Below are 26580 nucleotides of genomic sequence, written 5' to 3' on the forward strand. Positions count from 1 at the left end.
TCTAGGCCGTTCTCCACGGTATTCGGAGCGTTCGAATCCCAGCCGCCGGCTTTGCTTCAATGCTGGTGGATGCTTCTGATGGCTCCCCAAGGACACCAGCAGCAGCGGTGGTGCTTGCAGCGCCGCTCAGCTACAGCGACGATGCCACCGAGGCCGATGTGGTCACCATCAAGACGTCGCCCAAGATGAAGCAGCAGCCGTAGTATGACTACGACACTGACATCGACACCACGTTCTGAACCATGGAGACAGAGGCCATGGAACCTCCCTCGCCAGACTACCTCAGCCATCGACAGGGAGGGGAGATGATGATGATGGACCGCGCCGACCTCATCGACAAGATGCATCGCTTCTCCACACACTACGACCTCGCCCCGGGAGCGTTCCACCGCGTAGTCTCCTTCGTCGACTGGTTCCTGTAGGCCAAGAAGATCAACCGCGATGAGCGCCAGATTTGCCTCCTCGGCGCCGCAGCCATCTTCGTAGCGGCCAAGTACGAGGACAAGAACACCGTGCTGAAGATCAACTCCGACCACGTCGCCATGTACGCTGGGTGCACCTGAAGCGAGGCTATCGACTAGAGCTCGAGCTGGTTGCTGTGCTCGGCTACCGCCAGAGCGGACCCACGGCCTACATGTTCGTCGAGCACTTCATGAGGCACAGCCAGGAGGAGGAGGTGGTCAGGGCCTGGCGCATCACCTGGCCGACATGGCGTTGCTTGACTACAGGTGTGTGGCGTTCCTGCCATCCGTCATGGCCGCGTCGGCGATCTTGCTGGCGAGGACGACCCTGTACTATTCGACGGTGGTGCCGGTGGATGCAGGCTATACGCTCGAGGAGCTCAGCGACTGCATACAAGCGATATACAACATGCATGAGAACCTGTGGGTGTGGCCAGAGTGCGTCCAGATGATGGTACACTGGGAGAGCACTGCTCAGTAAAGCTATTTCTTGTCTCCCCTGTCAATGCTGATTGCCATGCATTGACTGACCTGTACAAACACGCTGCTGCTGCTGTTGCTAATAGATGGTACAAACCTTTTTCGGCTAGACCCTGTCTGGGTAGCACTATCAGCCTTGTGCAGCAGCAACAGCATGCGTGTAGAAGTAGCAGCAACATGCGTGCGTACTCCAAACGCCTACTACAAACAAGGGCACTTACGTCATTTTGTAAACCACTTAACATCGTTACAGGTGAAAATTGACGGCAGTGCTATTTACGGAAGAAAATTTCAATTTGATGACAGATAAGAAAGTTCAATTTTTTTAGTGCCAAATATGAAAGACTGGTTTGTTTCAGTGTCAAATAGATAATTCTCAAAAAAAAAAAAAAAAAACTATGGCTACAGGCTTGCTACAACCACGGCCTCTGTTGGCAATAATTGTGAAACACCATAAAATGACTAGTTTTTTTTTTTTGGCGGAAAGAGAAAAACTAATGGGAGAACCGTTTGAAAACTCTGGAGTTTTTCTTAGCCGCATTCAATTCAACCATAGCCGAAATTTACAACCTTTGTATATGTGTCTACTCGGGGTATATTAGCAACAAAAGAATTAATCTCTAAGCCCCCCCCCCCCCCCCCCCCCCCCCCAAAGATGAGTTTATAATATCATCAGTGTGTATATGCAACCTTAAGAGATGACGGCTTCCTTTATTTCGGCATTTCAGTTATAACTTATATATTTTTTTAGTTTCTTGGAATCATATATGGGATATACTAGTTTAAATTAGCAGAAACATTTGACATTGTTAGATCATAAGACGGATTATATTGATGTGTAGCTCTATAGTGACGATGTGGTACCCTAGTATATCTGTATGCTTCAGACCGCTGTTTTGTTTTGTTATATTGTATTAGAACAACTCAAATAATCCCCAATGACCCCAAAGGCGAATGTGAGTCATCTATCCATCATGCTCATAGCTATTACATACTATAAGATACACAATTTTTTATGAGACAACACTCGGTAGCATCAGCTACCATGTAGCCAGTAGCCTTAAGATTAGATGTGATTACTTCATTTCTTTCCCTTGTGTCAGCATTTGGGATATATATAACTTATTTTTTTAGTTTCTTTAAACGGTGGGATATACTATTTTTAAATTAGCAGAGAACCATTCGCTACCACAGACAGGATTAGTAGGGGCGGCTAGTCAGGCTTTGTATAAGCAGCTCGGCCAGCTGCTCCTACCATACCGTCTCTAAAAATCATGCATTTATAGAGGCGGCCCCTACAAATCGATTTGTAGGGGCGGCTGTAGTACCAGTCGCCCCTATAATATCTGTTTGTAGGGGCGGTTTAGTCTAGAACCGACCCTACAGTATATTTTCCACACAAAAAATCAAATTTACAATTTAAATTTGACTAGAATATATATATATATATATATATATATATATATATATATATATATATATAATTCAAATCTGACCAGAACATATATAATTCAAATTTGACCACAAGCACAAACAGATACTGCGGCTACAGCTAGCTGCAAGGAAACGAAATGCATTTATTGCAAGAAACAAAAGAATAAGGCAGAGCCGAGCTGTGGTTAATGTTGTAAACTCTGGCCTGCAGAGAGAGCACGACTAATCTTGCTGACTAACAATGTTGAACTCCTCCTGCAGGGTGAATTGCAACTACTGGGCTAGCTGCTGCTTGACCTGCAAATCTGAGACACAAGATCAGCTCCTGCTATCGGCACAAAGAGAATGAGCAAGCAAACTGTAGAACACGCTTTCATAAAACAACATAATAGACTCCAAGCCGAGATGCTCCAGATCTCACGAAAACGCACCAAATCTAAACAATTGATAATAAGATTCGAACCGACAGTGGAGATGAGTCGTTGCCACCTGATCTCATCGAGAGGAGGAAGGGGATCTCGTCATCCATTACCGTCGTGCCCCCGGAACTGCAAAGGCCACCACGCCCACGGCCATCGGCGAGCAGGCAAGGGAACGCGCGCCGTGTGCCCGGTTGTCGCCCGAGCTGGCGTAGAGGCACGGGCCCACTGCTGCCAGGACCTCGCCACCGTAGATCCCGTCGTCATCGCCTTGGCCGCGAGCGAGGGCGCGAGAGATCCGGCCGCTGCAGTCCCTGCCGCGCTCCCCCTCCCCCGTGGGCTCGGCTGTCGAGCTAGTGCAGATGTGCCGACTCGCACATGACGCCCAGCCGCCGTAGTTTCTTAGCGCGTGAATGGGAGGAGGAGGAGAGAAATGAGGTGTGTGGCTCTCGAGCTTTTCTCTCCAGCTGCGAGTATGATTCGCTTCCCCACGGTAGTCATCACCGGCCAGGGAGGGAGCTGAGGCCTAGGCACTGGGGAGTTGTGGCCGGTGGCGGCGCAGGCTAGGGCTGGGGCGGAGCTGGGAAAAGGAAGGGGTGGGTGTGGATAGGGATTCTGGCGTCCGTTTATACAAGGAAGATTGCATCCTCCCCGTTGGGTCAAGATGGATGGACGAGATCATCTACAACCTTAATTGGGCCTGCGAATTTAAGAGTGGGCCAAATGCATTTGTAGGGGCGGCTAGTGATTGAGCCGCCCCTACAAATGACAATACCGAGGGCGGCTAGTGAGTGAGCCGCCGCTACAAATCGATCTATTTGTAGGGGTGGCTCGTATCACCAGCTGTCTCTACTGTGCCATTTGTAGGGGCGGCTGATCTCGTGTGTCCCGAGCACGTCCACTGTAAGGGCGCCTCCATCCCCAGCCTCCCCTACAAGAAAAATTAAGCTGTTGCTACAAATTTTTTCTGTAGTAGTGATTTGACGTTTAGACCACATCAAGTAGCTAGGCTAGCTGGTGACACGTGTATATGTAGCCGAAAACCATTGTTGTGTCGTAGCTCTACAGTGACATGGCGGTATACTAGTATGTGTATGCATGTCCGTTCAAGCTGCCATTTTATTTTGGTACGCTGTATTATGAACAAGGTATACTAATCTCTAAATGGTTCCACAAGGCGAGTATGGGTCATCTCTAGCCATCATGCTCATAGCTATAAGATATATTTTTTTTAAAAAAAAAGGATTACACCATATAATATCATCAGTTACTGTGTAGCTTTAAGCATGCAATGGAGGCATGGAGGCTATTTCTTCCTCTGTTGGCATGCAACTGTAGAAGTGTCGATCTGACCTCCAGAAACACATGATAAATAGGTTTTGATACTTCTTTTTTAGCGTGCAGGTGACATGCCTATGTAGCTAGAAGCCATTCGGCCCGTTCGCTTGGCTGATAAGTAATGGCTAAAAGTCCTGTTGACTAATTTATTGTGAGAGAAAAATATTATTTTAATTAAAAAAATAAGTTAAAAGTACGGATTATAAAACAAGCGATCGGGTTAGCGTGGTGGTGCTTCCAGTTAAGGCGTCTCTGCTGGGTACGGTGTTTGTCCTTGCTAACTTTCGGACCGCCAAGAGGCCCAAGACCGAAACTAGCTAGCCCTATACTCCCTGCCTACATCCATGTCCACACTATTCCAGGCTTCCAGCAGGCTGCACAGCTGAAGGACTGCATATATACATCTGGTTAGTGGTTACGCTGTCACAAACAACTCACCAGAAGACTGTGGTTAGCAGCGCAGATGGATTTCGCCAACAACGACACCGGCCGACACCTACGTCACGTGGCCACTCTCGTTTCGCCCATTTCCCCGTGAGGAGTCGGGCCAATCATCACGACTCGATCGTCAGATAGCTAGTATATATCGCCTATGCAAGTGCAAGGGTTGGCGTTGGTGTCGTGCCGCCGGTCGTCACCCGTGTGCCGGCTAAAAGTAGTCACCACCCTGCGGTCGCTTTCCGATCCGTAGCACGTCTTCCGGATACGGCATCGATCTATGATCCATCCATCGTGTTGCCGGGCGGGGCGGTCGTGGTCGACGGAAATCCAAACGCCCTGCCTGACGTGACGCCAGCATCGGAAGCTCCCGGTGACGCCCGCGCCGACAGCGACGGGAGTATAGTAGCAGGCTTCGACAGCGTCTGCCGCGGGGGCCCGGTGCGTGCTCGATCGGGCCGTCGTGCGTGCGGAGGCCTGAGAGAAAAACGAGGGCACGCACGCGCGCGTCAGTAACAGTACTACCCGCCGACCCCGACCCGGTGGCGTTGATCTGCGTCTGCGTCTGCGTCCGCGCGCGCCGTGCGGCCGTGCCGTGCCTGGTTGCTTCACTTGCTTGCCGGGCTGCCGGCCGAAGAAAAATTCGCGGACTGTGCGGGGCTGCGGTCGCTCAACCCGTGGTCGAAACGTGGAAAACCGCTGTTGGGACCGAGTAGCGAAGGAGGAGCACCTAGAGGCTGATGTGACGAGGTGAGGCTGTGACTCGACCCTAGTTGGTGGCCGGGGCTCGGGGAGTCAGGCTCGGCCGCTCGGGTCATCGCGCACTGCGCACTGCGCAAGCACAGCGCACCTCACCGGCACCAATGTCCGCGGTCCGCACTCTGCCCACCGCCCACGCGCTCGCCTGCTACTCCGCACCCTGCTAGCATGCTACTGCTACTGCATTTGGTGATTTGCTGGTCTGAAATACTTATGTGCTTGTCATGATGTGTTGATTACTAAATGTCTAATTTGTTGAATGCTAGTAATAATTCCTATGCGCTCGGTGTCAAATTGGATGCAGGTTACCCGTTGGCTGCGGGTATGGGTGAACTTCTCTACCATAGGCACCGATAATCCCATTGTAAACTCTCATATGGCGAATGTGGGTATAGGATCAGAGTACCCGTCAAATTGGTGTTATTCCTAGTTGTGACTATACATTTATCACGAGCTGCTCTGTTCGCTTGGCTGATAAGTCAGGCTGAAAAATACCGTTGGCTGATTTGTTGTAAGAGAAAAACATCGTTGGTTCGCTGAAAAAATACGGTTTCAGGACGCAATGAGGTGGGTTGACGCGATGAGTTCCTGTGCATGGGTTGGGGTGTGGCCCGGTTACTTTTCTGCATTGTTGGGCTCTGATGTGTGAGTAGTGTAGTTTATTTCTGACTATAGCACACGAAGACCTCGTTTGACACAGTTCTAGTTCCTTGTTATAATATGCGGAAAAACTAGAGTCAGTCAAGCCAAAAAAAAAATATTAGTTCATAGTTAATTTTAAAATGATAGATAAAATAACAGTTTTTTTGCTATAGTGCACGGAGGTCCACCGGACGAGCTAGGCATCAACAAATGTATGGCCACGTTAGTTTTTTTTAGGAAGCCACGTTCTTTATTGATTTTCGAATAGGGTTACGTCATTCATCAGGGCTTCAAGAATGAAGCTAGGGTTCATCGATCCAAATACAAGCATGCTTTGACTGAACAGCTAAACTAACAAGATTATGCGCTACTCTATTAACATCTCTACTACAATGCTCAATAGAAATCAAAGAAAAATCCTACAAAGCATCTTACATTCGTCATATTTACTCTCGTCAAGTTATCATACACGGCTGTAACATGCCTCGAGAAATAAAGAATCATAGAGGACCACTATACCACCAGGCCCAGGCGTGCAGAACTATGGGCAGTGCGAGTACACTTTTGCAGTTCCGAAGAACAAAACCAACAAGAAAACAGGGTCAGGGCAAACACAACATCATCCAACCCTGGGAAAAGAACCAGAAAATAAAAATAAAAATTAGGGGCTGCCCCTCGCGTCGCCGCCACCACGATCCACGACAACGTGCAGCAGGTTTCTAGTACGTCGGGGTGGAGGTGCTGTTCTTGGACCACCTCGTCCACAGCATGAACTCGAGCGCGATGACGGCGACGAGGATGACGGCCAGGTTGAACCCGTACCCGATCTTCCACGAGTTGTCGGCGCCTCCGACGTGGATGCCGAGCACGATGTTGACGGCAGCGAAGAAGAGCGCGAGCCTCCCCGCCCAGTGGTGGTACCAGTTCCAGTACTTGCGGTACTTAGAGTCGGCGTTGGGGCGGAGGAAGAAGGCCAGGATCTGCAGGATGCCGAGGAAGAGGACGAAGATGCCGAGGCCTCTGTGCGCGGGGATGTCGGCCTGGATCTTGTTGTACAGCGCCACCCCGGCGACGACGCCGGCCAGGCCGATGATGAAGCCCACGAACTGGACGCCGACGTGGAGGTAGAACCACAGCGGGTCCATCCGCCGGAAGTAGCGCGCCAAGATGGCGCCGATGGGCATCAGCACGCCCCACGCGAACACGTTCAGCGCGCCGTGCGCGCGCCGCAGGCCGTAGGGGAACGACCCGTCCACCGAAGCTCTGCCTGCAGATCATAGTATAGGGATCCGATCGATCACACGGACGGTAGATGATGAAGCCATGAAATGCAACGAGCAGGTGGCTCGAGTGCTTTTCGATGTCAACTGATGTCGGTCTGGCAACTAAAAAGTGTCAGCTGACGCTGAAGCTTCAAGAAACAAAAACCTTTTTTTTTTTGGCCAACCGACACACACGACCGCTTGCAGTTCAAGTGGACTTGTCGGCTCATTTTTCAGGCGCAAGCATTTCTTTATTCTCCACTTGCAAACTTGCAAGTGGTTCAGCTAAGTGCAGTGCAACATCACTCTGAACTGAAAGCAAGCAGTTTTCCATTCACCAAGAACAGGAGGAGCAGCGTACCGGTGGTGAAATCGAAGGTGAAGGAGGTCTTGTCCTGGTGCCTGGTGAGCTTGTTCTTGACGGGGATGCTGTTGCCGAAGGCCATGATGATGTGCTGGTGGGTGAGGCGGTAGGAGAACCTGAGCTGGAAGGCGAGGTAGATCTTGGCCTGCTGCACCACCACGGTGTGGTCGTGGTCGTTGGAGACGAGGAAGCCGCGGTCCACGACCACCTTGGAGCTGCTCTTGCCGCGCAGCGCGAACTGCCGGATGTGGGGGAGCCCCTTCTTGCCGATCCACCCCACCATGGCGCTGGAGCCGATCATCAGGCCGTCCCTGGAGAAACCCATGCCCACCCACCCCGTGCTGTACATCGCCGACAGCACGATCCGCAGCACGTTGTTCTTGTCCTGGTGGTACTGCATTGCAATGATCGATCCATCCGAGAGGAATTGGTTTGGTTCAAACGTCAGAATTCAGAAATGCTGCTTGCAGCTGTACTGTATCTGTACGCCCTATAGATCGGCAGTTCATCACAACAATCGGGAGTAGAAATATAATGCTACTACTAGCTACAACCGAGGATTTACTTTGCATTACTCTCTTTTTCTTGATAGGTAGATCAATAATGCATTGCATGTTGCCTGTTGGTTCCCTTTATCTGAACTGTACGCTTTCAGCCTCTATTGGCTCAGCTACTGCTACTACTACTACCACCAAAACGAACTCTAATCCTAAGAATTATGCTTGAAAAACTGCAGATTGCGAGAATTGTATCGTTATTAGCTAGAAATCCCTTATCAGATATCAGTTGACTACTGCAGCTGGAAGCCTTTGATCTGCTGAAAGTTCAGTAAGCAACAGTGTGAACAGAGCCTCTGAATTTCACTATGGCAATCTCGCCTGCAGCTGCAGGCAACAAGATCCACCCACCCCTGTTCTTGAGACTTGAGAGATCTCAAGCCCAGAAACCAAACCTAAACAACCATCGACGCTGCACTGAACAGCATCAACCACGACAAAGATGGCCAGAGGTTCCAAGAACAGAACACTGAGCAGCTCAATTATCCACCTGACTCCGACCACACACAGCATACGTACCCGGAGCACGAAGTTGTTCCAGACCGGCTGGCAGGCCAGTCCGGAGTAGTTGGCGGCGAGCACGGGCGGGAGGTCGCCGTTGCAGGTCTCCAACTGCGCCGTCGCCACCGACGCCACGCCAAGGACGACGAGCAGCGTTGCCGCCACCGACGCCACCATGCCACCCATCCTAGCGCGCCGACAATGCCGCCTGCAGCACCGGCAGCAACGCGAGACAACTGGTGCACGGAGCTCAGCCGCAGGTTGCTTGCGAGTTTAGGGGGCGACTGAGGGAGTTGGGAGGTTGTGGTCAGTTGGTGGTGCGAAATTTTTTTTTATCCTCGCCTTTTTTGCGTTGGGTTGGGGATATGGGGGATCTCAGCTCAGGCTCAGAGAGGGTGGGTGGTGTGTGTCACTGCAGCTGGGAGCCCAGCCAGCTTATCATTGGTGTCAGTGAAGCAATGGTTGGTGCCTCTGCAGCTGCCGCCGCTGGGTTGGGTGTCCCTCTCGGCCGTGTCTGTGTCACAGTGTCATTCCGGCTCCAGATTTGGAAGCGATTCAAGTGGTGGTGCTCTGGTCCGGTGGAGTGCAAAAGCGGCGAAAGGAAAGGGGGCACCCACTCGTGTACTGCTACAAATCTTGTGGCTTTCGGGAAGTGAGGACTGAAGAGTGTGGGAATGACAAGTGTGTAGTGCAAGTTCAGGTGATAAATATCTTGGCTGCTTCAGCTCAAGTCTATCAGCCGTGAAAATGTTTCGGGAAGTAAAAGTACAGAATGATGTACGGGGCAACTCTGGCCTGGTCTAGATTGCAAGTTTTTTCACTCTCTCTTCGTCACATCAAATCTTTGAACACATACATAGTGTATTAAATATAGATAAAAAAATAACTAATTACACAGTTTGATTGTAAATTACGAGACGAATCTTTTGAGCCTAGTTAGACCATGATTGGATAATAATTGTCAAATACAAACGAAAGTGCTACAGTGCCAAATACTGATTTCTAACCCCAATCTAAACGAGGCCTTTCTGGTAGGGGACGGAAAAGGGAAAACTGATGATGTGAACTTGACCGGCTGCCTGAGATCCTTGCCGAGACAGGATTCTGAGTCTTGACTCAGCTGTTGATAGACGGAATCAGTAATGTCACCCTTCCAAATTACAGGTCGCTTTAATTTTTTTTTTGGTACATCCATTTTTATGCACCTAGATATAATAATTATAAGTCGCTTTAACTTTGTTGTTCATTTATTTTACTATGTATCTAGACATATTATTATATCTAGATGCATAGCAAAATAGATGTAACAAAAAAGTCAAAATGATTTATAATTTGGAACGGATGGAGTAGAATAGTAGAGATTGTTGTGAGCAGGACTCTGTTAGCGGTAGTTGGCTGCTGCACAGCACTCTTCAGAGTCCAACAAACAGATGTAGTTCCTTTAGGTGCTGCAACTGCAACTGCGAAACTGAATCTGTTCTCACGGTTCTATCATTAGTGTTAGGCTGAGTCTTCAGCACACGAGGTACTAACCAGTGACAATATGACAGGGTAACTAATAGCTTCTGCTACAACAAACTTGCACCCTGTTCACTTGGCTTATAAGCCGTACTTTTTCAGCCAACGAACAATATTTTTCTCTCACAACAAATCAGCCAACAGTACTTTCGGCCATGGCTTATCAGCCAAGCGAACATAGCATTGAAAGCCTTCCAAATCTTTGTTCCTATTTACATTACACGTCATGTATAAAACTTATACCTCCACAAGACGTTTAAGAAACAAATACATCCCTGATTTTTTTTAAGAAAACATCCGATTATTCTCACAAGCAACACTCGAGAGCATTTGGATTCTGCAGCAATCCACTACCAACAAGCATCAATATTTAAACTGGGACTATTTAGAACTATGGCCTCCTTTCCTAGGTGGAAATCAACATAACCCTTCCTAGTCCATCTCCGAATCCAAAATCATCCCTGACACCATCTTATTGATCTGAATGAAATAGAAATACAAGGTACCAACTGTGAGTAACCTTTCTACCATGTACCATATGTGCTAAAATCACCTAAGATGTACATTTGGCTAATAGATATGCACTGCTTCTATTCTCTAGTGATGGTGTAGTATTTTTTTGCATTTGGATAATTTGATTGTATTTATTTAAAGAACAAAACAAAACACATAGATTTAGTAGAGTTACCTCTGTTTTGCTCATCCCAATGATGTTTCTAAGATCATCGATCTGGAAGGGGAAAATCAGTTTAAGTGATATTCTCCACTTCATATTATTTAATTTAAACTTCTTAAGTATTCAATGTAGAAGGTTTACCTCTTTCAATGGCTCTGGTGACTCCTCTCGAAGCTCAAGAATAAAATTTGCCCTTTTCTCTCCAATACCCTACAACATCAACAATAAGTTAGCAAGACATAAGTAATTACTTGCGTTCAAGGTGAGGGCATAATCTTTAAGATTCTGATTACCTTTAAACTTTTTAACTGCTCCCTGCAATCGATATGGAAACATGCATTAGAAAAACATAAATAAACTCGACTCAACAATAAATAATATGTTAGTGATAATACTTACTTGCTAGCGCTGTTTATAAACGACAAACACTCTTTAGCCAGGGATTTCTGCTTTTGTGAAGATAAAAGAATAAATGATTTATCACCAAAACTAATGGTACAATACTGACTGTGTGTAATGAGTTCAAAATAGTTTGCCTTAAACCCTGTGCTGCGAGCCTTGAGTGACTCTTGTGGATCTTCAACGTGCCCAACTTTTAAGTGGATCTCAGGAGTTTTTGGTTCTACTTCAACTATGTCAAAGGGTTTGGCATGAACTATATCTGCCTTTTGTTTTACTATGCTCGATGGCATAGTACTGAGAAGCTTCAATGAGTTTGATATCTCTCTCAGTTGGTCACTTATCTTTGGAGAGGATTGGATAACATTGGCTAGATTTTTCTCAGTAGATTTATCTGGAAAGTGAAGGCAATTGAGAACACTATCATTTCATAATTAACCTTTAGAAATAGAGTGAGTTAAAAGATGTTATACCAGCTGCATTAGATGAGCATGTCATGCCTAAGTCAGCATACAAGTTCTCTGCTGAAGAGGAATGGTCCTGAATAGAGGAACAAAAAGTATACATATTAATGATATTCAGATTGGGATTGCAAACACCAAAATATCATCTATTTGCCTATTTTCAAGGGTTGTATACCTCTTCTTTCACATCACTTGATACTAGTTCTTTCATACTGCAAGGCACTACTTCTTGCATTTCAGATGATATTACACTGTTTTTTGTGTCGCCACGTTTCTCCTGCATATTGCTCCAATCAATAATTAGTTTTAAGACTAGCATCTACTTGCAATGGCAATAAACAAGTTAAAGTACCTCAATTGGCGGGAGGGCTTGGATTTCCATGCAAATTGATGTCCCTACCTCCTATGAAATTGCACAGAAAACTAATATATAAATATGTTCACTAATGATCAATGACAAGTGTACATATAATGTGCTAAGTATACAAACCTTAGGTCTCACTACCGCAGTTGTCACCAAATCTTTCTTATCTTCCTACATAGTTCATAAATTACAACTTGGATTAGTTAGTAACATAAAAATGACAACTTTAGTACCCATCTCGCCTACGTACTATGCGAAAGGATTAGAGGAAACTAGTTTAGTTATGTACCTTTGATGAATTAGTAGTTCGAAAAAACAAATTCCTGGACAACAAAAGATCAATTTTAGTGGTATTGTGGAAAGCATTGAGATAATCATGACTTAATCAATAGTGTTACCTTCCTTTCATGATAGACTTAGCACCGGAGTGTTTCAAATTAGTTGAAGCAGAGACTATGTTTACAGCTTTTTTCACTGAATGTGTGCTTGTTTCAGATCTGAATAACACCAAAACCACCATTAGTTTCAAATGTTGACAAAATGCTAGTATCAAATGTAGTAAATACAAAATCAAACTGTGACCTCTTGTTAGAATTGAGAGCTCGAGCTGCTTTTACTGCACTGTTATTAAATTGAGTTTTGTCGAACTTCTCCACTATAGAACTTCGTTGCTGGATAGAAGGCAACAATGACGTTGACAAATTCTTAGCGTTTACTGAAAGGTTTACATTTGACTTTGAACAACCTTTTGTGCTTAAGGATAAGTTGTAGCACTGTTCATTGACCACTTGGCTTGAGCGCGAAGCCAAGCTCAGAGTAGAGACTGCATCTTGGCAGGAGACTTCATCCTACACTAGGAATGCATAGCATTAGATTGGCATGGTAATAGTAGAAATGTATCAATTCCAACAAGTATGGTAAGGTAACATAGAGGAGGGTATAACAAATAGCCCAAGCTAAATTTAGAAATGCATATTCTGTCAAACAATAGCAACATAAAGAAACAGTGAATAGTGATAACAAAAACTTTAACTAGCTACATTCTTTTTCTAAGACTTCCATGGATACACTATCTTTTGAGTTTCCGAAGGCACTAGAACATGTAGTCATATATTTTATTTTAAGATAAGAAACATGCAGTTGAGCAATATTATTGAACCACCTTCCACTTTATAGAACTTTTTTTTTTCAAAACCAATAGAAGATTAACAATAAAAGCAAAACAATGCAACCATTTAATTTATGGTACATACAAGAAGTCATTTATCTTAAAAATCTCCTAAGAGAAATACATCATACAAAATGTCAATGCCAAGTACCCTTACCAAACATGCTATTAATAAAGCACCACTTGTCTTGCATAAAGAATCTTGCAAAATATGGGTTACTTTGCTCTTCCTATATGGTATGAAGCTCTGGTGGCTGTTTAGAGATTGCACAACATCCATCACGGCATATAAGGACTTCTTAGAATTTGGTTGAGCAAATCCTCCACCATGGCTGTTTTGCTTGTTATTGATATAGCCTAATGAAAATTAGGGAACAAAAACTAAATTAGTGATAAAAGATAGTATATAAAATTGTAGTTCACACATGAAAAGTACATACCTGCCAACTCAAGAAAATGCATATTTGCTACAGAGCATTCTCTGCCATTCTGATCAATTCTAGAAATGAAAATAATAAAACCACGGTGCCCTCTAGCTTGGTTGGAAGCTTTGGTGGGATTTTGGAGCTTGTCGCTCCCATAACACAAATTCTGAAACTCCTGAATTGAATTGATTCCAACCTGCATTAAGTGATTAATTTCAAAGAAACAGGTGGTTGAGAAAATAGGAAGACAGGAACATGAATTTAGAAGAAGAAGAAGAAGAAAAAGCAAATAGGGTACCTTGGAGAGGCCCTTGAGGTGAGTCCTTCCATCGGCATCCTCTCGCACAAGAACCTCGCTGTCCTTGGGCTCCAAAATATCAAAGACATGGCTGTCTTGAAGCACCTGATAAGAGGAAACGCTGACGGTTGCCCTGATGGGTTTGGCGCAGTCAAGGATTCGCTCCATGGCCAGGGTAAGCAAGCCAGGATGATCCTCGGACCCCTGCATCAGAAATTCAATCATGAGTGAACTTGGTTGAAACCAGAAAGGCAGTTAAAATATGCAGTTCTTATAATTTTCAGAGTAGACATCTGATCAGAAATGAAAGACACATACCATAACGAGGTGGGTTTTGGCAATGGAACCGCAAGTGATTACACATGCGTGGTTGCGTCCGTCGCCGCAAAATATGTTATCCACGAGGTGTTTAACCTCATTCTGGAAGATGTCTGTGTCCGAATTGTCGTTGAGATAGCACCAATCGAGTTTGTACTCGCGATGCTTGTGGGGAGTCGTGCTTCTGCAGACCAAAATATGCCAGCTTAGTTGATGAGATCGACCGGATCTTAAATAATCGGCAAGGAGCAAGGTGGAGGAAAAACAATTAAACGTACCCAGATGGAGTGGCCTCCTTGATGATGGGGATGAAGGAGACGGAAGCGGAGGAGGAATTGGCCGGATCGGGGACGCGGGCGGCGACCTGGAAGGAACCAGCGGGGTCCACGCCGGGGCAAATCCTCGCGACCACTCTGACCGGAGCGGCCCTAACCCTCGGAGAGTGAGAGGGGAGGCACGGGGCAGCGGTGGCGGCTGCTGCTGCTGCTTCCATAGTCCTCTGTCTCCGAGAGCAACAGTGCTTCCCCTTCGTTGTTCCTCCTTGGTCGGGTGTGGCCGTGTAGGGGATGACGACGACGAGGCGGGGCCGCTGAGGAGGAGCCGAGGAGGAAGAGGGTCTGTTTTGCGTGGGCTTAATTAGCCGTTGCTAACAATGAGGAGCGCCTGCCGTTGCCCTCGCCGCCTTTTGAATTTGCGTCCGTCGAGGTGGGGCGGCGGAGGAGTGGGGGATTTTTTTTTTTTTTAGATTAAATCTATTTTTGACCCCTCGACTATCATATTGGTCTAATTTTGATCCTCAACTACAAAACCGTCTAATGCTAGTACCCAACTGTCAAAACCGTTCACTTTTAGCACCTAGGCGCGTGTGAGGCTGTTTTGTCTGAGCAGTTTTATCCAATGTGGGGCCCATGCGTCATCGACTCACCCGAACTGCACCGGCGTAGTAGCAGCCGAGGTTGACATAGGCGACCAACGCCTGCCAGCCACCGCCGATGGCCACCCCGGAGACCACCGGCTGCACGCTGTTGAGCACCATGGTCGCCGCCAGCAGGTGCGCCACCTTCCCCACGGCCACCTGTATGTCCCGGTCGCCCGTGAAGATCACCACAAAGTTGTTGCGGTACGCCAGCACCAGCGCCATGGCCAACGACTGCGCCACCACCGCCGCCACCGCGTGCTTGACGGCGGACCGCTGCGCGTAGATGCCCAGCAGGTCCAGCTGCCCCGCGCCGTACGTGTGCCCGCACAGCGTCTCCAGCGCGTTGCCCATCCCAATGAGGAAGCCGAAGGAGAAGGTGGAGACGACGGAGAGGCCCAATCTCCCACTGGCGCGCGCCGCCGCCTCCCCGCGCGGTCGCGCCCTGCTAGACCTGCGCTTCCACCTGTGCCGCTCGATGCTCTTCCCGGAGGGTGAGGGAGAGGTGAAGCGGTTGAAGAAGCCGTCGAGGGAGAGCGCGTCTACGACGTCATTTCCTTCCCTCCGCTCTCCATCTCTCTCTCTTCCCTTCTCTCCCGTTCTCTCCCTTTTGCTTGCGTTCGCGTAGGCGAGGAGCCGAGGACGCGCCCTGCTGCTGCCACCAGCACCATCGGCAGGCGCTCTCTCTCTCTGCCTCGCCCTGCTCACTCTTACTCTCTCTCCTTCCCTCTCTCCCTCTCTCTATCGCTCCTCTATTTCTTCCTCGTCGAGCACCTCCGGCCGACGGCGCTTCGAACAGGCGGAGGCGGTGGAGGGGGTTGGGGAGGCGGGGCGAGTGGTGGAGGGCGCGGGTGTCGACGATGGCGAGAGGCGGCGCCCACGAAGACGACGGATGGTCGGCGCGCCGATGGAGAGCCTGTGCTCGGGGAGCGGGCCGCGGTGGGAGGCGAAGGAGGTGCGGCCTACGCGCGAAGAGTCCGGCGGAGGCGGCGCTCTACGGCGTAAATCGGCTGCGAGTGCGGCTATCCCTCCGCGCGTGCGTCCTACGTGGCGGTCTAAGCTAGAGTTGCGGGTCAAAACCAGGTACACGTTGGCATGAAACAGACACAACCGTGTCTAGATGCCAAGAGTGAACGATTTTCAAACTTGAGGTTCCTGAACCAGACGGTTTTATAGTTGAGGGTCAAAATTAGACCAACATGATAGTTGAGGGGTCAAAAGTGGACTTAATCCTTTTTTATTTTAACATTTTTTATAAACTAATTTTAAATCTAACACTATTTATTTTTTCCCAAAACTAACACTTTTGGCCGCGCCTATTTTTCTGACGCGGTGAAATACCTGTGCCGCGTCATGCATGGTGGCGCGGCGAGAGGGATGACGTGGCGACTACCGAGACGCTGACCGGTGACGTGGCAGAATCTGTTGCGCCATCGATCTCCCTCACGCGCGTGGCCGGAGAGGCCAGGAGAAGTCGACGCCTAGGAGGCCAAGAGAGGACGACGCAACGTCTGCACTCCGAAGACTGCAGACGCTCCTCGTGAGCGCCCCCTGGTTGGGTCCACGTGTCAGATCCCGTATACGTGTGGCCATAAAGAAAGACACAGCGTTCGATCAGATTCTCTGGTGACCATAAATTTTAGTCCATGAAAATTTGGAGTATTAAATTTTAGGTGAAAGACACAGGAAATCTGATCGAACGCTGTGTCTTTCTTTATGGCGACACGTACACGGGATCTGACACGTGGACCCAACCATGGGGCGCTCACGAGGAGCATCTGCAGTCTTCGGAGTGCAGACGTTGCGTCGTCCTCTCCTGGCCTCCTAGGCGTCGACTTCTCCTGGCCTCTCCTGCCACGGCGTGAGGGATGGCGCGGCGGCGCCGCGTCAAGATCGGTGGCGCGGCAGGCCCTGCCACGTCACCGGTCAGTGTCTCGGTCGTCGCCACATCATCACTCTCGTCGCGCCACCATGTATGTCGCGCCACAGGCATCTTGCCGCGCCAGAAAAATAGGCGCGGCCAAAAGTGTTAGTTTTGGAGGAAATTAAACGGTGTTAGATTTAAAATTAGTTTTAAAAAAATGTTAAAAAAATGAGCGGGGTGGGTGGCATCGCATCCGCACAGGGCCGGTGGTGGGGCCAGATTGAACAGTATGGAGGAAGGAGGAGGATGAGACATTACCGGTGGGCCTTGGACAAACTCACGGCCGGCCCAGATCGGCCCAACACTCACGTTTCTCCAGAAAAAGAGGGCAGAGCGCCGCCGCCCCGTCGTCGAGTCAAAGGATGATGGGCAGCGGGATGGGCGCGTACGGCGGCGCGGTGCGACCGGTGGAGAGCGCGGCGGGGGAGACGATGCTGCTGTGGGGCCTGGGGCAGCCCGAGGCGCACCGCAACAACGCGCTGGTCCGCCAGGCGGCGCACGCCTTCGAGCTCGATGCCTGTGGGCGGCGCCTGTCCCTGCTGCAGTCCCCCTCCTCCATGACCACCCCGGGGGTCACGGGGGCGGTCGTCTGGGACAGCGGCGTAGTGCTCGCCAAGTTCCTCAAGCACGCCGTCGACTCCCAGCGGCTGCTCCTCCGGGGCACGCGCGCGGTGGAGCTCGGGTCCGGGTGCGGCCTGGTGGGGTGCGCCGCCGCCCTACTGGGCGCTCATGTGGTCCTCACCGACCTCCCTGACCGGCTCAAGCTGCTCAGGAAGAATATCGCCCTCAATGTCGACGACCCCCACGTCCCGGGCTCCGCTCGGGTCACGGAGCTTGTGTGGGGCGACGATCCTCACCATGAATTGCTCAAGGACCCACTGCCCGATTTCGGTCTGCTCGCCTCTGCTTTTTCCCCTGTTTCTTGCATGGATATTAAACTTCTGTCTGCTTCTGATTCAGTTCATCTTCATAGAATACGATAGATGTGATCAATTGATTGTTCAATTCTTTCAGTGCTCGGCTCTGATGTCATATACAATGAGGAACCGGTGGACGATCTCCTGGCCACTCTCAACCAGCTCTCAGGAAAACACACTACGATACTTCTAGCTGGAGAGCTTCGCAACGGTAAGGCTTCTCTTTCACGTTCTCTGTTTCATTTTAGAATGGGATCGAGTGACTGACTCATCACACGCCAAACAAATGCTTTCTATGTGATTGTATAAATGCTGTGCTGGAGTGCTTCTTGGAGGCAGCAATGGAGGACTTCCTAATTGCTTGCATTGAGCAGGACCAATGGCACCCTGAATTTCGCAGCAACCGTGTAGCCTTGTTTATCTTGGTCAGGAAACCAGAGGAACCTAGCACCAACTAGTCGTCTGCTCCTCGCCTCTTGGTGTAGAAGAGGTATAGGAGACATCTGTGTTTAGCACTGGCTGTGATAGCCAATGACTTTGTTGTGATAGCCAAGGTTTTAGCACTGGCTTTGCTGTGTCTAGCAATGACTTTGTTGTGATAGCCAAGGTTTTAGCACTGCCTTAAGCCATGGAAGTTCGATTGCCCATTGTATGGCTTGCTTGCAACTTAGTCTGAAAGTTTGTACAAGAGTGAAAAGAAAGGATCAATAGCCGAAGTCTGATACTGCAAATGCTTGTTTTGATGAACTCAGTGGTGGCAACACCTAAAAGCCATGGTTTTAGGCTGTTAATCCAAGTTGTGTTAAGAGTTTGGACAAGGTTGTGTACAGTGGTAGTACAAAGATAGTTTTGAAATGAATTTAAAGAGAAGTCAGAAACTTATGACGGTACAAATAGCTCAACAACCAATTGTATTCATTTTATTTAGTTTTTGCTTAAACAGTAGTGATATATGCAAGTATACAGCTAGTCACTATGGCTCTATGAGCTCTGTTCCAAATAATATTAGCTGCATATAAACATCCCTATCTTATTCTAGTCCTTCACATAGGCAGTTTATTATATTTCAGAGATATTTTATCTCACCAGAACTCAGAACTTACAGCGAAGTTCAGATGTTTTGCAAGCTATGCTACATATGCAGGCCCTCCACCAATGACAGATTATCATAACAAAAACACTCAACAGTCGTCAAATGGAGAATCTAATAACATAAGGAACACAGACAGTAGAGGAATTTCTTTTAGCTAGCTGTAGCCCTACTCTAATGTCAATCTATACAAATTTTATATGAGCGATCAAAGTTATAAAAAAAAAGTTTGACTTAAGTCAAACATATATAAATGGATTTATATTTGTGAGTAGGGAAGAGCAAGTACTAGGCTACTAGCCATAGTTGATCTGATCAAATTTACTACTGAAGTAGTTTCATTCAATAATAATTAAACAAAACTACTTCAGTAGTAAACCTTGATTGGATCAATCGTAATGAAGGAAGCGGTAAGCTAAGAACATGCACTTTGGTGATTTTCATTAAGGAATTTAAGCACTCATGAATTAGGAGTCACGTCAAGTAGTAATCCTAGCTATTTGATGTTACCAAACTAGCATGCACGTGTAGCAGTTAGCAAAGCATAATCATAAACATAGTTAGGTTCCCAGCAGAAAAGCTATGAGGGTACAAGATCAGGTACAGCTACCTCTAGCACCACAAATAGCAATAGAATGATTAATCGAAGCGCTACATTCAGCTTGTTCGGCTGCTTGTAGAAACAGCTGCAGCTGGCTGTCTGTACAGTGATTTTATGAGAGGCATAGCAGCTGCAGCGGCTGCAAAAACCAGCTACCGAGGGGCAAAGTGAGATTAGAATAGGGCAGGAAATGAGACTTCTCTATCAACTTGGGTAGGTTAGCAGGTGTTGCGGTTAGGCTTCTGGTCTTTGTAGCTTCAGGAAAGTCGAGTACTATGCATCTAGTGGAAATTCTTATGTACTCCCTCCGTTCCAAATTATAAGTCGTTCTGGTTTTTCTAGAAACATTGTTTTTGCTATGCATCTAGATATAACATAAGTCTAGGTGCATAACAAAATCAATGTATCTTGAAAAGGTAGAACAGCTTATTATTTTCTACATAAGGAGTAGTAGTATCCTATTTGCTATCTACTGTTATATACCACGTGCAGCCTTTTTTTTAAGGCTAACATGTTTATGTATATGTGGAATTGTTACATTCTAATGGAACCGCCACCTATAGTCGATGTTGAATTCCTTCGTATAATATCCATTTTGTGATTCCACCACAATTGGTTGAACAATATTGATATACATTCTAGTCTTACACAGTTACACTTTACAATTTGCACGGTCTCTAGTGATTTCTTGAAAGTTTATGGAGTCCCCAGTCAAGTAACCAGGCATTAAGTTCCTGATATGTTGTTGTCCAGCATTCCCTTGCGTGTTCTCACCAACAACCCACATTCTACTAAAAAAAATATTGATCTTGTTTCTGTCATCTTGTTGAAGCTGCCTGATGGATGAGCCTGAGGGACTCGGCAAAGTCGTCCAAAAGCTGATGAGAGTCTGGAAACTGAGCATCATCCACTGCGAGGACAATTTTGATGGAGTTCGTATAGCTTTGGTAATGTACAGTCAGAGCCTACACACGTTAAGGTAAGATAATTAACAATTGAGAACTGGAAGCTGTTTGAGTGTTCAATACTAGTATTAATGACTAGCGAGTGTTTACATGTGGATGCCCGTAGACAGAGGGAGCGATATAGACGATTGGATGGCCATAGAACTCCACCTTCTCAGCAGGTCCGACCATGCTTGAGAATGACATGGTTGTATTTGTGAACATACCATAGCAGAGAGCTGCTGCAGCCTACACAAGTTTCATAGTTAGAGTCAAACATTCCAGAGTAGACAAAAGATAGCTCAATCTGGTCCATGGTGTTAATTTGCAAAAGATCAGACTCTTGTCATGTGACCTCTGGTTACAACAAAGTGCCCCAAAAAAACTTATTGTAACTTGTAAGGGTGAAAAAGAATTACAGCGGTCACTTGTCATGTGATCCTGCCAATTTAGAGTAGTTCATGACAAGGCTGAGAATACATACAGTTGTGAATTTTAGTTTTTTTTCTTTAGATTTAGTGTTTAAACATCCCAAATGATTTGGTTTCAACTTGAAATGAACTGCACCGAACTGCCAAAACCTCACAAGTCTACAAGTAAAACAAAAACAACAATCAAAGCAAACATGTTGCTAATCATACCTTCATGCCAAAAAGTTTGACTATTAGGTTCCCACTCCAGTACGTGAAAACTGCTTCTAATGAAACCTTCTTCCTTTCAGCTGTCCTTTTCCCTTGGCGGATGTATTCAAGAGGATCATCGTGCATGGCTATATGGAAAGGTAGTATCATGTAACCAATCAGGTTCCCCCATTTTGCCCCATTGTTCTTGCCAGAATCCATCATTTCCGACAATGCCTGCTCAAAATCAAATTGCGGGTTCAGAATAAATTATCCAAGGACAATACTAAATTAAAGGCCGCCCTAAGTGTTGATATATTCATAAAAAAAAAACAGATGAAACAATTACATGTAAACCAGGTGTTTTCCTAATGTTAACGAGGAGAGCTGATCGGACGCGAATGCTCTGTGATTTGTTCCTCTCGCTGTTGGTATCACCTGACGAAAATCAAGAAATATGAGGATAAAATGTAGCCTGTTTTTTAGCATGTTGCGACGGAGATGCAGAATGCTAATGTGGAACATGATTTAGTATTGATGCGCATGGAATCACAGGTTTACACTCACTGGTCTTACGTAAATAATACCGCGACAACCCTGCATTGGTCACTCCAACAAGGACATCGTTGACAGTCTGCAGAAGCCATCACACGATGTATTTGGGTCAATCCTTTAGAAGGAGAGAACTGAATTAGGAGTAGCAAACAAGAGAAGCTCTTACACACTTCATGGCATTCTTGACGAACTTGACGTCGTCGAGGCTGAGCGTGCGGTGCACGAAGCGCTTGCGGCGGAACTCGACGCCCTCGGACGCGGCCATGAACGGCGTGCGCGGGTCGCGCAGGAACCACGCCGTGGCCACGAAGCACACGACGTCCACCAGCGTGTGCCACGCGAGCACGACGTAGGACCACAGCCACAGCGCGAGCGCCACGAAGCCCGCAGAGAGCGGCGGGCGCGGGCGGGCGTAGACGGGGCCCGCGCGGCGCGGCGCGGGCGGCAGCTCCGGCAGCCGCGCCGGGTCCGCGGCGCTGCGGGTGCACGCGATGAGCAGCGACAGCAGCGAGACGCCGTCGCCGAGGGAGTGGTGCATGCGGATGGCGACGGTGGCGGTGGCCTCGGACGTCGGGAAGTCGAGGACGTGGAACTCCCAGAGCGGGTGGGAGTGGTCCATGGGCGCCGTGGACAGCCAGGACAGGTAGTCCTCCACGGCCTGGTCCGGCTTGGTCGACGTGGCGGCGGGGTCCAGGTAGGGGACGATGACGTGATCGTCCAGGTTCACCGTGGTCCGCACCCACCGCGGCTTGGCGTTCTTTCTCGCATCATCCTTCACCTGCCAGCGGAAATGCGGAATCAAGATAAAAACAGGTCGTTTTCACCCATCAAATGATAATTCCACACAACCGTATTCTTTGGGAGATTTATTAATAATTGACCCACTCCATTAATTTTTATCAATATCGTAGTATCTCTGATCACCAGCTCCTCAATCAAGTGGCAAAAAAAACATTATGGTCGAAAAGATTTGTTAGGAAAGGGAGATACAGCAACACTTGGTTTGGACGTCGAGTTTCACTGCGGTCCTGCACAGCACAGCACTTATGATCTTGTCCCGGTCAGGGCCGTCCACCATCTGTTTCCGGTGGATTGGTAGCGATGGCTTGAGATTTGCAGAGTCTGTGCCCGGCACTATTGATCTTCAGGTTTGCAGTGGCGTGCCGCATGTGTGCGTTTCTTTGTTTCGTATTCATCAGTCGAACGGCTGCTATGCTGCAAAAGCCGACAAGAGAGAACAAGGAACAGGCAGTTCGGGTACTCTACAGTGATGCTAGAGTTACATACCGAGAACCACCTTCGGCTTCAGTGCAGGAACACGTTAACATCATATCCTTTTCGAACAGATCTGAGTGGAAATTTGGAGAACATCACGGCCCTTATAATCCGTCTTTTTCAGCTTGTTTTTCAGCTGAAACAGTGTTTTTCTCTCACAATAAATCAGTCAAAATAGTATTTCGGTTTGTTTTTTCGGCGAAAAGAACGGGCCCCACATTAACCACGGAGTGACGGACACGTCGATGAAATGGACTGGTCGGTGTTATCCAGTCATTCCTTCGCACTGCACCAGGTTTGTTGCGTTGTTGGAACCAATCGTCTACAGTACATTTCTAGTAGAGCTGTCTGTCTCCGGACGCAAAATCGTAACCAATTTTTTATAACCACAGTGCAAGTTGATTTGCGCCATGGTTTTGAGTTTTGATGGATGTTGAGGCAGAGATCAGGATCTTCCGACGTTATATTGGCTAAACTAGGGCAAACAAGGATATAAACTGCGCTCAAATAATAAAAACATACAAGACTTGAACAGATTTTGGTTAAGTGTGATTCAATTTCTTAAGGAGATGTCTAGATTTCTCAGCTCTGGTTCTATGCCCCCACAAAGTTTAAAAAAACACGACAAATATCAGAAGCCAAGGACAAACAACGTAGCTAAAAAAAGGCAAGAGGACATGTGCAGGCGTGCAGCATCAACGTACGGAGTAGCTAAAAAAGTACTACTTGATTTTACCACCGCACCAGTCACCTCAAGCATCAGATATTCAGATGCAAGGATAATCGTCCTATTTGTTTAGACTTGATTAACTGCTAAGTTATGGTTAAAAGTATAATTAACTGATTTAGTGTGAAAAAAATATACTATTAATTGACTAAAAAATATGGCTTATAAACTAAATAAGCTCAAACGAGAGGGGGTGAACGAGCCTCTCTGGGGGTAGACAAACTATTTTTTTTAGGAAATAGAGACAAACTATTCTTTGCCCGGAGTCCCAGACAGGCATGCACGAAGCTCGCTTGCCGTTTGCTATCCTAAAGACCTTGCGGAGCGGACAAGGGCAGGAGCCGCAGGGTAGCCTGTCCATCTGCCGGGCGGTGCCGCAAAGGTGGTGCAGACGTGGCCCGTGCACCATGCCCTGTTTGTCCGGCGTGCCAGCGTCGTGGCTAAGGTCAACGGCCATGTCCTCTCGCTTTCCCTCTCGGCCCTTCGGCCGGGTTTGGTAGGGGAGCCGAGAGCGGAAGCAAACGAAAAACAGACCAAATTCGGCATCACCCGAGGAAGTGAGGAACCATTCCAGAGGCGAGCTGCGAGCAGAGTGAGGGCGTACCTGGATGCTGGAGAAGCGCGGGTGGCGGACGAGCGTGGCCTCCAGCCCCGCGCGCGCCGCCGCGACGTCGACCACCGTGCCCAGCCCGATCACGGCCACGATGTAGCAGTTGAAGTGCTTCTCCCGGAACAGCCGCCCCGCGGGGCTCATCGGCTCGCCTGCCGCCTCCAGGTCCCTCCCCCTCGCTGCCGCCGCCTCCTCCGCCAGCGCGGACGCCGCCATCGAGCCCTCCTCCTGCTGCTCCTCCTCCCGCTCTGACCTGGGCGCGGGCGCGGTCTCCCGCGACGCGTCGTCGCCTCCTCGTCGCGACGTGTCTATAGAGATCGTCCGCTTCCGCAGCGTGGGCGTGAGGGAGCTGGAGCTGCCGGGATCTGCCGTCGCGGCAGGATCCATCGGCGTACGGGCCCTGGCGGCTTTTGTGGACGCGGGCGAGCCGGGCGCGGTGGCGACAGCGACGGCGGCGCCTGGGCGCTTCCGGACTCCGGGAAGCCGGCCCCGCGCTCTGATCTGCGGTTGCGAGTTGACCCACTTGCGCCGGCCTCCGGGCCCGGGCGAGGCGGGTTTTATTATGCAGGAAACGCAGAGCGAGCACGCACGGCCGGGTTGACTGTTCTGCATTGAACATGTCTTTGCTGACCGGGTTGGCTGTTATGCTCTGCTCGGCTTGCGGCGTTGGGCTCCCGATTTTTTTTTGTTTTTTTCCATGTTTTTTAAAGTTTGTCAAAAATATGTTTAAGGATGTGTATTTTCAAAATCTAGACCCTTAACTCGACGCCGTAATAATTGACACTGAGATTACACGTCTCGGCGCTATAGTAATTGACGCATAGGTCTTATGCCCACGCTGGCACCGAGGCAGACGTGGCAGTCAGCTCGACGCCATAGATCTTGGCGTCGTAGATCTTTACGCTGAGCTCGATACCTACATCTTTGGCGCCATGCCTGCTTGACATGTGAGCTCCCTTTCCTTTCACTCTTCTTCCTCTTCCTCTTTCCTTCTCTCTCGTTCGTGCGACTCCTGAGCCCGCTTGTCGCCGGTGATGCACCACCACGCCCACGCCCGGTCCTCCAAGCCAGCCGCTCCGAGCCTGGCCCGGCCCAGTCCTCCAAGCTAGCCGCGCCGCGCCCGCTGATCCCGTCCGCTCGCGCGACCCGTCCTCAAGCTCCTAGCGCACCGCAACCTCGTCGTCGATCCTGTTGTCCGCATGGCAAGTCTGCTCCGCCCGAGCGCGACCCCGGCCCCTGCTCCGGCATCCACGAGCCGGCCCCTCCTCGTCGGCCGTTCCTGTAGCAGAACCGTCTAATGTAATGTCTCCCAGGAATGCTTGTCTTCCATTAGACACTAAGCACCCAAAGGAGAACACTAAATTAATTGGTTCCGTCGAGCACACCCCAAGAGAGAACAAAAAAATTCATGTTTTTCATCAAGATCACGAATGAGAGAATAAAGCTTACATCATTCTTAACCATTTCTTACATCATTTTACGTGTACATCAGAGTATAACATTTATTGTTATAACAGCGGAATGAAATTATATTATCAGAGTTATGAATAATTTAATTGAACAACATAATATAAACAGGTGATCAGAATTACAACGAAAAATAAATAGCTATTCATGGCATGATGAAGCATTGATAAATAAACTGTGACAACAGGTTATAGAACTTCTGTTTTATAAAATATTTGGTGAGAGTTATAAATAAAAACTACGATCGCAGCGTAAGAAAATCCTCGCTGAGCCCACCAGGAGGTATCCACACACAAGGGTCAGCTCTAGCATACACCTGTCACCTGCAATAAGGGAAATAAAACTCTGAGTACTCAATTGTACTCAATAAGACTTACCCGCCAGGAGGAAAGAAAAGACTCCAATGATATGCAAGGCTGTCTGGCTTATGGGTTTATTGCATTTGTAGGAAGCATTACTAAGCGTGTATCCTTATATTAGATTTTTATTAATAGCCGCATTGGTTCATTAACTAACCATTCTATGTAAGCACATGTACTACTTTCAAGCAGGTGGTAAGCAATCAGATTTCCTATTTTTATTCCATCTTTCATCTTTCAGTTCTTACTACGGTGCTAGGCCATAGACAAGCCGTACCGGATTTTCCGGT

General features: G+C 48.1%; 5 protein-coding genes across 10 annotated transcripts; 2 read left to right on the top strand and 3 right to left on the bottom strand.

Moving 5' to 3' along the window:
- The first annotated feature begins 242 nt into the window (after window positions 1-242).
- Window positions 243-563, top strand: LOC136511252 (putative cyclin-F2-1). Its single transcript, XM_066505390.1, has 2 exons — window positions 243-392; window positions 423-563. The coding sequence occupies exons 1-2, from the start codon at window positions 243-245 to the stop codon at window positions 561-563; spliced, it is 291 nt and encodes a 96-aa protein (XP_066361487.1).
- A 5901-nt stretch (window positions 564-6464) lies between these two features.
- Window positions 6465-8981, bottom strand: LOC136511827 (cytochrome b561 and DOMON domain-containing protein At3g61750-like). The gene is made up of 3 exons (XM_066505849.1): window positions 8674-8981; window positions 7595-7991; window positions 6465-7238 (listed from the first exon to the last, which is right to left on the bottom strand). The coding sequence occupies exons 1-3, from the start codon at window positions 8839-8841 to the stop codon at window positions 6691-6693; spliced, it is 1113 nt and encodes a 370-aa protein (XP_066361946.1). The 5' UTR covers window positions 8842-8981; the 3' UTR covers window positions 6465-6690.
- Window positions 8982-10252: 1271 nt separating this feature from the next.
- Window positions 10253-15015, bottom strand: LOC136512489 (kinesin-like protein KIN-10B). 2 transcript variants are annotated; one of them, XM_066506449.1, is made up of 18 exons: window positions 14564-15014; window positions 14286-14469; window positions 13968-14171; window positions 13685-13865; window positions 13402-13601; window positions 12659-12924; window positions 12475-12573; window positions 12366-12399; window positions 12203-12247; window positions 12065-12115; window positions 11888-11989; window positions 11722-11788; window positions 11386-11642; window positions 11249-11295; window positions 11143-11164; window positions 10991-11059; window positions 10862-10903; window positions 10253-10653 (listed from the first exon to the last, which is right to left on the bottom strand). In XM_066506449.1, the coding sequence occupies exons 1-18, from the start codon at window positions 14776-14778 to the stop codon at window positions 10606-10608; spliced, it is 2133 nt and encodes a 710-aa protein (XP_066362546.1). In that variant the 5' UTR covers window positions 14779-15014; the 3' UTR covers window positions 10253-10605. The 2 variants fall into 2 exon arrangements, with proteins under 2 accessions (XP_066362546.1, XP_066362547.1); XM_066506450.1 differs by lacking the exon at window positions 12203-12247 and having other exon boundaries at window positions 14564-15015.
- A 2357-nt stretch (window positions 15016-17372) lies between these two features.
- LOC136512497 (uncharacterized) lies at window positions 17373-18902 on the top strand. 3 transcript variants are annotated; one of them, XM_066506463.1, is made up of 3 exons: window positions 17373-18016; window positions 18140-18253; window positions 18352-18902. In XM_066506463.1, the coding sequence occupies exons 1-3, from the start codon at window positions 17488-17490 to the stop codon at window positions 18498-18500; spliced, it is 792 nt and encodes a 263-aa protein (XP_066362560.1). In that variant the 5' UTR covers window positions 17373-17487; the 3' UTR covers window positions 18501-18902. The 3 variants fall into 3 exon arrangements, with proteins under 3 accessions (XP_066362560.1, XP_066362558.1, XP_066362559.1); XM_066506461.1 differs by having other exon boundaries at window positions 18417-18902; XM_066506462.1 differs by having other exon boundaries at window positions 17433-18016; window positions 18382-18902.
- A 1424-nt stretch (window positions 18903-20326) lies between these two features.
- On the bottom strand, window positions 20327-25091 carry LOC136512491 (wax ester synthase/diacylglycerol acyltransferase 11-like). 3 transcript variants are annotated; one of them, XM_066506454.1, is made up of 7 exons: window positions 24459-25091; window positions 22019-22630; window positions 21874-21931; window positions 21647-21735; window positions 21319-21534; window positions 20789-20926; window positions 20327-20698 (listed from the first exon to the last, which is right to left on the bottom strand). In XM_066506454.1, the coding sequence occupies exons 1-7, from the start codon at window positions 25074-25076 to the stop codon at window positions 20552-20554; spliced, it is 1878 nt and encodes a 625-aa protein (XP_066362551.1). In that variant the 5' UTR covers window positions 25077-25091; the 3' UTR covers window positions 20327-20551. The 3 variants fall into 3 exon arrangements, with proteins under 3 accessions (XP_066362551.1, XP_066362550.1, XP_066362549.1); XM_066506453.1 differs by having other exon boundaries at window positions 21865-21931; XM_066506452.1 differs by having other exon boundaries at window positions 21859-21931.
- Window positions 25092-26580: the final 1489 nt, after the last annotated feature.

The sequence above is a fragment of the Miscanthus floridulus genome, chromosome 16 (assembly GCF_019320115.1).
Source record: "Miscanthus floridulus cultivar M001 chromosome 16, ASM1932011v1, whole genome shotgun sequence".
Lineage (NCBI taxonomy): Eukaryota > Viridiplantae > Streptophyta > Magnoliopsida > Poales > Poaceae > Miscanthus > Miscanthus floridulus.